We start from the raw sequence: 15,940 nt of genomic DNA, 5'->3' as shown, positions 1-15,940 counted from the left end.
GAACATTGATGAGAATAAAATATTTAATTATATATCACTATTTAAAGTATTAGATATGCTCAGTTAATGTATTTGAATATCAGTATCATCATAATGAGAATTACATGAAGCTCAAAGTTCCAAAGATAAATTATTTTATCTAAATTCCACTGACAGCCGAACTCATACACTGAGAATTAGTATTTAAGATCTTTGATATTGTTGGAATACTGATTTATAAAATTCTTATTTGATAAGCAGAACCAAGTCAAATGATTGAGCTATAGAAATCTATAATATATGCTGATAGAAAAATTATGAAAATTATTAGATGATGCTATTAAGCAGAATAAGAGTTTTAATTGAGCCATCTGTGATATTTTTCTTACATATTTTCTCATATTGTTTTTATATTCATTGTTTCATATTTTATTTTATTTTTTTGCTTGTTGATTTCATTGTAATTATATGTTTATTGGTTGAATTGTATATCTTTCATTTTTAATCCTGTCTTCATGCATGACCAATCTTGTATTAGTATTTTCTATTATTATTATTGACAAATAAATAAAATTATCAACCAACTATATTCTTCACCGAATGAGTTGGATAAATCAGTGATAAACAGTATTGATCATTAAATCTTCAGAAATGATATGTTCTCAAGATTTATTTGAATGGTTCAACCTAATCGCTGAAATCAAATTGACTTAAATACAGAGTCATAGAATTAAGTCGAAGCAGTACTACAAGTCATAGAAAGTATAAGGAATTCTAATTAAAATACCATCATGGATCAAACTCGGTATTGTCTCACACTGCTGACCCCTTTGTCAGATGGTAGTGAGTTGGATTGATGTCGGTACCATATAGTCTTGTGCAATATTTGAAATCCTTAAATTTTATCTACTTCTTCAGCATCTATAATTGTGGAGTCAGTCAATGCAGCGGTAAAGATTGCCGATTGATAAAGCAGCAGCAGGTTTGCAGCGATTGATAGCAGAATTTTGTATAAGCTCCTCGAAAATCTGGTGAGAACCGTATGGTATTTATATTTCAGCAGGTGCATAAATATCAAAAATATTCAAAACTCACATGCTCTACCGATTACTGCCATCTGGGCACTTGTAACCCCAAAAGGATGTTACATAAACATGTCACAACCAACGTGGGACTTATATATTATATGTACAAGCCAATACAGCTTTAGAAAGCTGATGTAAATTCAAGATAAATATGAAATGAAATGAAAATAAAATGAAATTTATTGATTCCTTTCAACAAAAAACATAGCAAATTACAATTCAAAAATCTGGTATGGTACACTCACACAACTTTTCTTGCTCATTTAACTGTAAGCCTCATTCTTAAACGAGAATAATTAAGGGGAATAACATAATGACAATTGGCGGCAACATATTTGAAACTATGATCAGACTACTGATTATATGTGTATATATATATATATATATATATATATATATATATATATATATATATATATATAATTGTTTTCAGAGTACTTTTTCATTTGTGTAAATTGTGAAATTCGATTATTTTTTTAAAAGTCGTCAAAACAGCTGTTCTACAGATGAAATATCTCAACTATGTGTTCTTTTTATAAACTGCTCTACCTACCAACCTCATGCACGAGAAGGACAAAAGACTCATGTCAGTTTACAAAGTCTATTACTCAAGCCTCTATGGGGTGGACCCCATCAGTTTCCCAGGAAATAGACTCATGTCAGTTGATAGAGCTGATAAATAACTATACAGGGTATGAATTTGAAATTAATCGGTCAAGTCATTTTTGAGAGAATCGTGAAAAACATGGTTTTTTAGTAATTATCCGCCATTTTTCTCAAGAATATTACGGAGCTCCTGCAATTTTCCCAGAAATGAGACCCATGTCAGTTATTAGGGCTTATAAATACCCATGGTATAAATTTGAAGAAAATCGTTAGAGCCGTTTTCAAGAAAACCGTGAAAAACATGGTTTTTTAGTAATTATCCACCATTTTTTTCGCCATCTTGAATTGAAATTTATTGAATTTCTTACTGTTGGGTCCTCATGGTATAAGGACCTTAAGTTTGAAATTTCAAGTCAATCGATTAATTAGGAATGGAGTTATCATGTTCACAGACATACACACACACAGACCAACACCCAAAAATCATGTTTTTGGACTCAGGGGACCTTGAAACGTATAGAAAACTTGAAATTGGGGTACCTTAATTTTCTTTGGAAAGCAATACTTTCCTTACATATATGGTAGTAGGGCAAGGAAAGTAAAAAGTAGGAACTAAATTGACCACTCTAACCAGTATTTGTGGTCAACTTACAGAAAAGTATCAATCGAGCAGTCATAGCGAGCAGACATAGTTTTTGGTTTAGTGTGAATAGTTGAAATAGTGTCTATGCAATAGTTTAAGTGCTGAGTTCAGTGTTTTAATTGTTGTGCGCGAGTTCAGTGCCCTGCGCCGAAAAATCAGTTCAGTGCTGAATTACCATCTAGTCCGGCTAAGGAATGTGAAAAATATGAGGAATGTCGACTCCCAAAAGATTGCCGACCTTCCTCGTGCCAGAGTTCGAAGAGGAGGAGGAAACAGATGACGTCACAACTATGACGAGTCAACTTACACCGGCTAAGAGCGTTGATTCAGCGTCAATGACTGTCAACGTCAACAGTTCCCCGGAATCGTTTCTAAAAAGGAACCAACTAAAAACTGCAACAGAGCAGTTTTTGTACAACGCATGGAAAGAAGTCACTTGTCAACAGAGTGAAGAGAGAGAAAGAATGAAAAAGCTGGAAAAGGAGTTGGAGAGAGCACAGTTGGAGATCAATCAGCTGAAAGAGATGTTTTCATCAGCATTTTCAACGAAACAGAAGCTTCAATCATAAGCTTCAAATACATTGCAACCAGCATCGTCTATAAGTAGCAATAAAAGTTATTCACCACCAAATTGGGAGGAAGAAGAGAAAATGGTGGCATCAGAGACTGCATGGATTCTTCCTAAACAAAAGAAGAGAAAAATCCGTGACTCACCAGAAAAAATGAGGCCTGCAACTAAGTCTACATGTATGAAACCGACAGAAAAGAAAAACAAGCCTCCACCAGTCATATTAAGCAATGTTCAAGAGTATTCCAAAATTAAAGAGGCATTGAAATCGAAAAATCTCAATTTCAGTGCCAAAATGATGAACAACAACCAGCTAAAATTGAATGTTGAAACTGAAAAAAATATAGAGATTTAACTAGGATGTTGAATGAAGCTAAATATGAATGGCACATGTACGAAAATAAACAAACTCGTCCAATTCGTGTCATGGCTAAAGAGCTTCATCCATCGTGCGATCCAGAGGATATAAAGAGCGATCTTCTAAGCAGAGGCTTTCAAATAATCAGTGCTGTCAACAAAATGAAAAAAGTGAAGAAGGATGGAAAAGAACACATTATCAGACTTCCAATGTTCATGTCAACATTCAAGAATACTGAAGATACAAAAAATATATATGAAATTAAACATATTTGCTATATGAAAGTGAAAATTGAATCAATTAGAAGCAATAAAATGATTCCGCAGTGTAAACGTTGTCAGCGGTTTGGTCATACTCAGGCATACTGTCAACATGAGCCTGTGTGTGTGAAGTGTGCTGGAAAACACTGCACCATTTCATGTACCAAGGCTAAAGAAACCCCAGCCAAATGTTTCAATTGTGCTGAGGCTCACCCAGCTAACTATAGAGCCTGTCTCATCGCTAAAGAACTTCAGAGAAGAAGAACTGAAAAAGACAACATAGTTAAAAGAAGTAGCGGAGTACCACATACATACCCAACAGAGAAAATTCACTTCAAGAAAGTACACTGGAGAAATATCCTATTCTCAAGTAACAAAACCCACTCCAAGCATACAACAGGAGAGTCAATCAAAGCAGTGTTTTTGCTTCCAACCAGTTGATGTTAATAATGTTTTGCAGGAAATTTTAAACAGTTCAAACATTCTTTCTGGACGACTTGAAAGCTTGGAAGGGAAGAGTAAGAGTATCGAGAAGAAAACTAAAAAATGAATATTACAAGCCAACAAGATATCAGGATTGCTACATTGACATTCCAATCAATGGAATAAATAATATCAATAATAATAGAAAACAAGAAATAGAAATATTTCTAAAGACCTGAAATATAGATGTGTGCCTTACCTCTGAAACCCATTCAACTGAGCAGACCCACTTCAAAATCAATGGATATAATGTTTACGAAACTATTCATCCTCAAAATCAAGCAAGAGGTGGAAGTGCTGTAATAGTGAAGGAGAGTATTGAACACTATGAAGACTTCAGTATTCAAAGTAATGAAATACAACTTACTGTAGTTGGTATAGAGTCCATCAACCAGAAAATACTTGTTGGAGCTGAATATTTTCCACCACGTTACAATTTAAAAAAAAATTATTATACGAATATGCTTCATCAGCTTGGAGATAGATTCATAGTGGGTGGAGATTTTAATGCCAAGCATAAGGATTGGGGTTCAAAACTCACATCTACTAAAGGAAAAGAACTCAGAGAGGCTATTCAGGAGCTCGGCTGCGAATTTCATTCAACAGAGACATCTACTTATTGGCCAACAGAGTTGAATAAAACTCCAGATCTTCTAGATTTCTTCATAACAAAGAGAATATCCAGTAATTTCATTGACATTGAAGAGAGCTTTGACCTGGATTCTGATCATTCAACTGTAATTCTCACACTCAGTGAACGAATAATAAAGAAAGAAGACAGACAACAGAACAACAGACTGGGAAGCTTTTAAAGTGGATTTGGAGAATAAAATCAACTTGGATATTCCACTTAGAACAGCTGAGCAGTTAGATGAAGCCGCAGAAAATTTCATGTGGCAAATCCAGAAATCAGCCTGGAAAAACACTAGACAATAGCCTACGCCAGGAAAACAAAAGGGTGCAATTACCCACTGGAGATTCGACAACTTGTTTTAGAAAAACGAAGGGCAAGAAGAAGATGGCAACAAGCTCGTGATCCTGCTGACAAAAATATCTTGAATAACAAAACACAACAATTGAGAAGAGAGATAAGGAAACTAACTGAGGAATCCATTAATAACTACCTTTAAAATTTGACAGCTGATGCCAGTACAGATTATTCATTATGGAAAGCAACAAAAAGAATTAAGCGACCAATATCACAATCCCCTCCAATCTGAAAACCAGATGGTACTTGGGCAATAAAAAACAGAGAAAAGGCAGATATATTTGCTAATCATCTAGAAGAAATCTCTCAGCCAAACAACATTCAATCTGAAATTGATCCTGAAGGAGATATCATAGATGATTTGTATACAGAGATTGATCTAGTTTCTATAAATGAGGTTCAAGAAGAAAATAATCTGAATACCAAAAAAGCACCTGGGTTTGATTTGATTGCAGGTGAAATCTTGAAGAAACTTCCAAGGAAAGGTATTGTCATGCTAACATATTTATTCAATGCATCACTCCGAATACAGCATTTTCCTTCAATTTGGAAGGTGGCAGAAGTCATTATGTTGCAAAAGCCTGGGAAATGTTCTCAAGAAGCAAAATCGTACCGCCCAATATCTCTTCTACCTGTAATTTCAAAGCTTTTTGAGAAATTGCTAATGAAGAGATTGGCTCCCATAATAAGTAGCAGGAATCTGATACCAGCCCATCAATTCGGCTTCAGGCAGAAGCACTAACCCTGGACCAAGTACATAGAATCACTAATGTTATAGAGAATTCATTAGAGTAAAAATGTAATAGTCCTCAAGCACCTACCAAGAAAAGCAATAGTAAAATTAACACACATTTTGAATGCCTCTTTTAGACTCAAATTTGTAACAGGAATATGGAAAGTAGCAGAGGTTATAATGCTACTCAAGCCAGGTAAAGAGCCACATGAAGTATCATCATATAGGCCAATATCATTGCTACCTGTGCTTGCCAAGTTGTTTGAAAGGATTTTACTGAGTAGGCCAATACCAATAATTGAGAGACAGCACATAATTCCAAATCACCAATTTGGCTTCAGAGTGAAACACTCAACAATAGACCAAGTGCATAGGATTGTGAATGTAATAGAGAAGAGCCTAGAAGAGAAAAAAGTTTGTTCAGCAGCTTTCCTCGATATAGGGCAAGCTTTTGATAAAGTGTGGCATGAAGAAGGTCTTCTTTTCAAACTGAAAAAAGTGCTACCAAAGCAATTTACAGATATATCAAAAACGTATTTGACTGACAGATACTTTAGAGTCAGGCATGAAAATTCATATTCTGATTTGAAGGAAATAAAAGCAGGAGTTCCTCAAGGAAGTGTTCTAGGACCATTTCTCTACCCACTCTATACCAGAGATATTCCCAGCCTTGATGAGAATACTACAGCAACATTTGCAGACGATACAGCCATATTATCAGTAGACAGTAATATTCATATTGCAACAGAAAAACTACAGAGATCCATCAACAAAATTCAAGATTGGACTAGAAAGTGGAGGATGAAACTAAATGAAGCAGAGTCGATTCACATCAACTTCACCAATAAGAAGGACTTGCCCATACCAATGACAATTAACAACCAAGTTGTACCATATGCCAATGATGCCAAGTATCTAGGTATGACCTTGGATGCAAAGCTTCGCTGGAAGGCCCATGTCAAAAAAAAAAAGAGAGGAACTTGGAATCAAATATAAGAAGCTGTATTGGCTGATCGGTAGAAACTCCAACCTACAAATCCGAAACAAAGTACTTCTGTACAAACAGATACTAAAGCCAGTATGGACATATGGTATACAACTTTGGGGGTGTAAACAGCAACATCGATGTCATACAACGGTTCCAGAACAAGGTGCTGAGGAACATTGTGGATGCTCCTTGGTATGTCAGGAACAGCGATCTTCATAGAGACCTGCACATCGACCTGGTGTCCACCGAGATCCAGAGGCATGCGGAGAGGCACGAGGGGTGACTGCACCAACATGACAACGTCGAGGCGATCCAGTTGCTAGACAATGGAGGGTTGGTGCGGAGGCTCAAAAGGAGGAAACCGTTTGAACTAGTGTAGTGCTTGTTCAAGTAGTGTCCAGTGAAAGAGTAGAGCAGTGATTGAGTGAATCTAGCTTCTATAGCCCCCCAGTGTGGTAGGGGTAGTAGAATTGTACCCACAGTAATTCCTGCTTGTTCGTAAGAGGCGACTAAAAGGGACCTCCCCTTTCCAAGCCCTTCTTCCCAAGTCCTTCTTCTCCTCCGACATGCTTGGATCTTTTATTTCTAGAATGGCACCTTTCCATTGACTTAGCTTTGTGCCATTCTCTTGCAGTGCGCGGCAACAGGGATGATGGGGGCACAGTAAGGCTTGCTTCAGTAAGGTGTCAATCTGTCGTCCTGTCGGTCGCGCACTGCTCACTTCCTCTATCCTGTCCTGCCTGCCTTGGGAAAGTTCTTCTTTTTTCATTTTATTTTCTATTTTTTATGGTCTGCGACCATAGACCGAGTGGCCACCGGAATAAGTGACCCCCCTCCATCAAGCGCCAACGGCCTCCTACAGGGCGGATGAGCAGTGGAGGATCCTGGGCACCCTTTTGCCCCAGGGTTGGGAAACTGGCCCTAAAAGCGGAAGAACTGTGATGAGACAGTCAACGGTATAAGGATGACGTGGCAACGGAAACCCTAGTCATTAAAGGTCACCTGGTGACTTTCCTAGTATGTCAGCATGGCTATGTTCTTGTTAAATCAGTCCGGAGTTTCAAGCCCCATTCGGATCTCGGGGGGAGCAAATGGGAACAGAAACATGAGTAATTATAAAATAAGATGAAACAGATTAAGAGAATATGTACATGGAATGTTAAAACCATGGCCCAAGCAGGAAAAATTCATAATGCATTTTGGAGATGGAAAGACTAGGTATAGAGATCATGGGAGTGAGTGAGATGAGATGGCCCAACTCCAGTTACTGTAATATAGGAGACTATAGAGTCTACTATTCTGGAACAACTAATGGAAGATATCAAAATGGTGTCGGAATAATTGTTAATAAAAATGTTGCTAATCATGTCACCAACTTTGTCCCTGTGAATGAAAGAGTCATGCTGCTGCAATTGAGTACCTCACCGGTAAATACAAATATAATCCAGGTGTATGCACCTACCTGTGATCATAGTGAAAAAGAGATCGAAGAGTTCTACTCTCAGATCGAGGATCTCTTGAAAAAACTTCCCAAACAGGAACTACTTATCCTGATGGGTGATTTTAATGCCAGAGTAGGCAAAGGTAGAGAAGGAAAACATATTGGTCCTTGTGGTCTTGGTGCCAGAAACATGAGAGGTGAAACTCTGAGCTTATTTGCATCTGAGCATAATCTGGTAATAATGAACACTTTTTACAAGTTACCAGACAGACGACTCTATACCTGGACGTCTCCTAGAGATGATGGAGAAAATCATATTATCCGTAATCAGATAGATTATATCTTGGTAAACCAAAGATATAGAAACAGCTTCACAAGTGTTAAAACGTATCCTGGTGCGGATTTGCAGTCAGATCACAACCCACTTATAGGAGAATATAGGATAAAGCTCAAGGCTATACAAAGGAGAAAATGTCCACGATATGACTTCAAGAAGCTTAGGAACAGCACACTAAAAGACCAAGTGAAGAATGACATCAATGATAGGTGCAGGCAGATTGAGGAGGAGGTTGTCAATACGCGGGATCAGGTTGGGGCGTTTGCAGAGGCAACAAGGAAGATCAAGGATAAATATCTCAAGGATGATGGAAAGAGACACAAATCATGGATGACTGATGAGATTTTGTCACTCATGGAGGAAAGGAGAAAACAAAAGAACAATCCTCCAACTTACAAGAGCTTAAAGAGGTCCATCCAAAGAAAGATAAGAGAGGCAAAGGAGAAAGAGTTGGAGGAGAAGTGCCAGCAGATTGAGTTCTTCCAGAGCAAGTTTGATGAGGTCAATGTACATAGAAGGGTGAGAGAGGTGACAGGAAGGCTGAAGAGGAGAACTGTTGGGAGGCTTGTGACTGATGCAGGAGATTTGATAGTTGATAGAGAGGCTGTTAAGGAGGCTTGGAAGAAGTATGTGGAACAGCTTTTCTTTGATGAAAGAGGAGAACCACCTGCAATGCAAGTTCAGGATATGTCTGGTCCTAGTATCATGGTGGATGAAGTCAAGGCTGCTATTGGTGCCATGAGAGAAGGGAAGACTCCGGGTCCAGATGGGGTGCATACAGAATTTTTCAAACTTTTAGACAATGAATCAATAAAATTCTTGACCAATATATTCAATCAAATATACAATTCTGGAAGCATCCCAGATGAATGGCTGATTTCCGAATTTATAATATTGCCTAAGAAACAGGGAGCCAAGACATGTGGTGAATATAGAACCATCAGCCTCATGAGTCACATGTTGAAGCTCTTCCTTAAAATTATTCATCGGAGAATCTACAAGATTTGTGAAGAAAGAGTCGCAGACACACAGTTCGGCTTCATGGAGGGAGTTGGTACAAGAGATGCCTTGTTTTGTCTACAGGTCTTGTTCCAACGCTGTAGAGACATGAACTGTAATGTTTTCGCATGTTTCATCGATTACAAGAAGGCATTCGATAGAATTCAGCATGTGAAAATGATGGAGATCTTGAGGAGCACAGGAATGGATGAGAAAGATCTTCAAATCATTCAAAACCTGTATTGGAATCAGTCTTCTACTATAAGGATCAGTGCAGAGGAGCAGACCAATGCAGTTGACATTCTTCGAGGCGTTAGGCAGGGCTGCATCCTTTCACCATTGATATTCAATCTTTATTCAGAGGAAATCTTCAGGGAGGCCCTTGAGAATACTGAAATGGGAGTATTGTTAAATGGAGAAAGCTTGAACAATATCCGATATGCAGATGATACTGTAATTTTCGCTGACAACATGAACAGCCTGCAGGAGCTTGTGAACAAGATAGGAGGCGTCAGTAAACAATATGGCTTGGAGATAAATGTAAACAAAACAAAGTTCATGGTGATAAGTAAGGGAGCAGTGGGAGGATGTGACTTGATGCTTAACACCAAGCCGATAGAGAGGGTACAACAGTTCACGTATCTGGGAACCTTGATCAATGAGAAATGGGATCATTCTCAAGAGGTGAAATGCAGAATAGAAAAAGCGAGGGCTGCATTCAATCAGATGGCAAAACTGTTCAAGAGTCACAACCTTAATATGCACATCAAAATCAAACTCCTCCACTGCAACATTTTCTCAATACTCTTCTATGGGATGGAGTCATGGACATTGATCAAGTCAACTGAAAAAAGACTCGAGGCTTTTGAGATGTGGCTGTATAGAAGAGTGTTGAGAATTTCATGGATGGACAGAGTGACCAACAAAGCTGTATTGGAGCGAATGGATAAGGATTTGGAAGTGATGAACATCATCAAGAGCAGGAAGCTTGCATATTTCGGCCATATAATGCGTAATGAAGTAAAATACGGCCTGCTGAAATCCGTTCTCCAAGGAAAGATCTATGGCAGAAGAGGACCAGGAAGAAGGAGAATATCATGGCTGAAAAACCTGCGTACCTGGTTCTCCAAAACTACAACAGAACTTTTCAGGATGGCTGTAAATAAGATAACCATAGTCAGGCTGATCGCCAATATTCGGAACGAATAGGCACTATCAGAAGAAGAAGAAGCTTCTATAGTGCAGTCAATAAGTGTACATATCAATTAAACAATAGCAGTAAGAGTTCCTAATGAGAAATTCACTGTTCAATTTTTCAAGTAGTAATTTAGGATAGAAAAAATTAGCTCATTAGTCTTTAGACTAGATGGCTATAGTATTGACCAATAGAAAAAAAATCTGATTTCTAATTCTAAATCTCCTCTTTTCTATCAATTCATAATCTACACCTTTCCTTATCCATAACCCACTCAAATTTGAAATCTCCCCCTTGTAACCCATAATTGCCCACCAACTACTCCCATAATACTCCTTCAATCAGTATGCCTTCGTTTGTCTGTGCTTTATGGTCTATACAACATCTCTACCGCAATGCATCAACATATCTACCGCATCTCTGTGGTCACGACCGTTGGAATTCAAATCTGCACCACTTCCTGTTTGATTGACAAAGGGAGCCCAGCTCTCGAAAATTATAATGCAAGTTATTGTGTGTATTTATAATGCAAGTTTTTGAGTGTTTTTAATCTATCAGTGTTGTGTGTACCCTGTTTCAATTTATATTATAAAACTATTTATATCAATTTATATTATTTATATATATATATATATCACATAACAGAAAACACTTTAAAGTTTTATAATATAAATTGAAACAGGATACACACAACACGGATAGATTAAAAACACTAGCTTCTATAGTACAGTCATAAGTGTACATATTAACAATCATTATCAGTAAGAATATCTAATGAGATATTCGCTGTTATAATTTTCAAGTATGTTAGGGTAGAAAAAATTAGCTCATTAGTCTTGAGCTCAGTCATTAGAACTTGATTTTAAATTATACGAAATAAAATCCATTGATCTTTGAGTCCAGCATTGATATTAAAAATCTCTTGCACTCCGTGACGTCTGCAAACCAATGTGAACATGAATATACAACCAGTACAATTTATCTTGAATATTCAAAAAATATAGTCTATCATTATTTCCTTATATGAATGTTTTAAAAAAACATTACTACTCTACGATATATTTCTCACATGTGTTATTCACGATTCTAATTATCGAAAAGAGAAAAAAATGTTTATAATGTTTAATCTGTATATTATTAGTACCTGATAGTAACACATCAATTATTGTTGATAGTAACACTTATAGATGTTACGGTTAAAATATCAAAGAAGCAATATGACAAATCATCAGATAAGTATTTGTTGAATAGGAATAATAGCTGTAGAGCTTTTTCAAAGATTCACCACACTGTAATTGCAGCCAGGAACACAGGCTATAGAAGACTTTCCACATTTATATAATACAGAATCGCTATAAAAGTGTAACTGAAGTGGATTGGAACTATTTTCCTCTCTAAAATAGGATAGAATAAAAGTAGGCCTAATGCTTTATTCAAGTCAACACAATACTATATATAAAAACACACAATTACGGCTGCTTGACCAGACAATCGCCAGCCGGATTTTTTTAGAATCTCTTACAAATATCACTATAAGGTCACTGTGTTCATTATTAGGTACTCGGTTCTCTATCATATCATGGAAACTCGTCGTAGGTTGATGCTCGAAATTATACTTTTTCTCCATTACAACAAAAGTAAAGCTATTAATATAGGTGGCAACAACATGATAGCTTGATAACACGATGATGAACACTCTGTGTGATGTGACATTTTGCTGTTTTACAGGGGAAAGCGATGCCGATCGGGGAGAAAGAAGGCTTCTCGATCACCCTGGAGAAGGTGGACAGACACCAGGCCGGGGTGTACCAGTGCACGGCCACCAACGGGGTGGGGGAGCCCGTCACCGTTGACATGCAGCTCGATGTGCTCTGTAAGTCACCGCAACATGCATCGCTTCTATTTATGTTGCAGGCCTTAATACAATCGACTACTTTCCCCGAATAGCCGCAGACCACCCACAGACCAGTATATTTTTGACTAATGATAATAATTGAGCAATTTTGATGGAGTTGAGCGATTTTGACAAACGCTATGGGTGATGACATGCACCTCGGACAAAGTATCACCTAAATTGACACTTTACAAGATTATGACAGAGACGGTGCCAAACACTATAAGTGGATGGATCATGTTCGTCAAACATGTTTCTCATAATAAAGATGTTTTATGTTATGCATCTATTCTTGGGTTTTGTGTATTTTCACTTCCCAAGCCATTCTAGTTACGGAGAAGTTTATTCCGACTCAGTGAAATCAATTATTCCAGTCTAATTCCATGTATTTTCATGACCATGTACTTGTAAAATCTCAGTTCTCCAAATCATCCACTCCAAAGTTATTTTGAGGAATTATTTGCTTTTTTGATAATATTGTCTTTGCAAGATACCACTTAGGAAATATTATTTCAATTGGTGGAGAATACAAAAGTGAATTTAATGTTGAATCAATAATATTTATGAAAACTGTGTTGTGTAAAATTGACAACAAGTGGCGGAACATGGACATCATGTCTACCGAATTCCTTACTCGCAAAGGCAACTATCCTCTATTGTTTATGATTGTAGCCTACGTAGTTCACTTCCCAGCACTGATAAGACTTCGCTGGGAAATTCCTATAGATTCACTTTATAAAATTTCCATTGTAGAGTAGTTTAAAACATTTTGCCGCGACAATGTGCTGCGCAGGTATTTTAATATTCTTGGCCTCGCCAAAGCATGTAATTAACTTGGACAAGTTAATTTGACCATGAGTAATAAATCATAGAGAGTAGTAAACAACAAACATACACGGCTTGAAGATAACATCTATCCTCCCCCACAACAATTCATTTATGGGATGTATCCGATACCAATTGCTATAATTTAGAATCCAAATAGAGCATGGAGATTATTAAATGATAACACAAGAAGTGACTGTATTATCAGGGGGCAATTTCGCATGTGTGGATAGGGATATGGGGGAGCATGTGTATGTTAGTGCAATGTAGTGCACAACTATTAGTGCGGCGTGGTTGGAGGCGGTGGGGGGCATGGCTGCTGTGATTCGTAGCATGCAGTTGTCCGATCTGATAACGGCCAATGCTGTATAAGGCTATTGGAGCATAGGATAAGGGCCCATAAACAATCCCAACTCGTGTGAATGTGGATTAGCCGTTATGTTTTACTTGTGTGTGTGTGAGTGTGTGTGTGCACGCCGACGATCTTGCCCACGTGAGCGTATGTGGACGTGTAAGCGCATATAATAGCTCGACTCACTTTGGTCATTAATCATTTTCAGCAGCATTTCCTGTCTAAAGTTAGTTGCTCTGACAGCGCGCAAGAGCCTTTGACTTGCCTTTGGTAGACGGCGAACAACCAATACAACCATGAATAGATACGCGCCAAAGTGCGATTCGCGCCTATTCCATCATAGCTTGCACTCAGACAGACACAAGAGGCTGCAACATTACATCGAGGAACGCGTTGCCCTCACTACTCATGCACGAGCCAATCTGTTAGCTCGTTATCGAAATTGAATTTGATTATTTCATGTAACATGGTTTCAACTTGGGTATCAAGTTGCATTCTGAAATCACACATTAATTAATCTGTTCAATTCGAACTGTATTTGAATGAGCTTAGCAGCAACAGTTCAGAAATTTGACGCAGGATATACAGGTACGATTGAGGAAATTTCATTCATGAGGAAAAATAACGAACCAAATTGTTAAATACAGTAACCAAAACTAATTTTTCTATTCATGGTCGAAGTTTCGATATATCCGATATTCAACTAAGGAATGCTGATTATGCGAAGAAAATAATCAGAGGTTTTAAAATCTCAGGTAGTGGAATCTCATAGGTTTTAAAAACTTGATTTTTCAAGTGGATAAAGCATGAAATGGATGATAATATTATTCCATTCAAATAATCAGAGGTTATCAATTACTCGAAGGTTGGAACTTCTATGATGAAATGACTGCATTCATCGATCTCTCCAAAACTAAAATGATAATATCCATGCTCTATTTGAACTCTAACTCTAATTAAAGAAATTGGTATCTGATGCCACCCACAAATGATGAATTGTCAGGGAGGATAAAAGCTATCTTTGAGTCGAGTATGTTTGATGTTTACTACTCACTATGATTATCTATTAGTTACTATTGCTCCAATTAATATCCTCTTACTATTCCCTTAAACGGCTTCTTTGAGATGATTTGTCAATTTCAAGCTTCACTCCAATTTCCAATTAAATTCAAGTTTAAACTTTGGAATCTAGAATTCATATTCTTGCTTTGGAGTATCATTAATCAAGTTCTGTTATTTTTTATAGTTAATACAGTTAGCACGGACGTGAATCCGATATGCACGGTGGTGTATGGAAATTTCAATCTTCAATGTATTCATAGCTCGAATAATTATTATGATGACAATAATATCAACTGTTTTATAAGAATGATAAAAATTGTACAGGGAAAATAAAAAATTGTTGAAAGTAGAATGGAATGAAAGGAGAGGAATAGCCCAAAACTGTAGCACCAGTACAGTCCCTTTACCACTATCCAATCATCAATACTATTTCCTACTATTATCATCATCATCTTATTCATCACTATTCTCTTGAATGACTCATTGTAGAATTTTCTATACTTTATTCTGCCAAAAGGTAAATATAAAATTTCAATATAATTCCAGTTCAAACTTTGGCGTTTTATATTTACATATTTATAGGGTGCATATTTATAGATGTGAATTCGATAGGTATGATGGAATTAGACGTTTAATCCCAAAATACCTATTCATATCTCAAATGATGATGATGATAACTTATTTTGTTGAGTGCCAAGGAGAATAGTACAGTAGCACGGAATGAAGGAGAAGAGTAGGCAACACGCTTTACATTGTGGGAACTTTGTACATTCAAGGCTGGCAACCATCAACAGTAGGCTACAAACTGACACCAGAGTATAAACTGTGCCAACTTTGATACATTTTCAGAAGGGGATTTGAGTAATCAGTATGGTAACTGACTTTGGGGAATTTTCATATTCGCAGAAAAACTTGAACAATCAACAATTATGATTTCTGGTAGTATTGATTCACGAAATTCCCTCACAATAAACACGTCGATAGAGAATTACTGTAAAACAAGGAACACTCCACCTTAATCCGGAATTTCATCATCGATTAAGCTCCATTCAATGTCACCGACCAGCTTCATAAAAAAGGGTTGTGCAATAATTCGGTATCCACGGATTATAACGCGAAAAATAATATGAAGCATCAGCAATAT

The 15,940-nt window shown here is 37.1% G+C and overlaps 1 protein-coding gene across 4 annotated transcripts in view; it reads left to right on the top strand.

Moving 5' to 3' along the window:
* The window catches only part of LOC111043601 (limbic system-associated membrane protein), a 474,975-nt gene that overhangs the window by 371,801 nt on the left and 87,234 nt on the right, over window positions 1-15,940 (top strand). For all 4 annotated transcript variants that reach the window (XM_039423919.1, XM_039423920.1, XM_039423918.1 and 1 more), the window contains exon 5: window positions 12,392-12,536. In XM_039423919.1, coding sequence (XP_039279853.1) covers window positions 12,392-12,536 — 145 coding nt within the window. The remainder of the gene's footprint in view (window positions 1-12,391; window positions 12,537-15,940) is intronic.

This window comes from Nilaparvata lugens, chromosome 3, assembly GCF_014356525.2.
Source record: "Nilaparvata lugens isolate BPH chromosome 3, ASM1435652v1, whole genome shotgun sequence".
NCBI lineage: Eukaryota > Metazoa > Arthropoda > Insecta > Hemiptera > Delphacidae > Nilaparvata > Nilaparvata lugens.
Note: the sequence above shows the minus strand (reverse complement) of the source record. Positions and strands in the feature narration are given on the sequence as shown.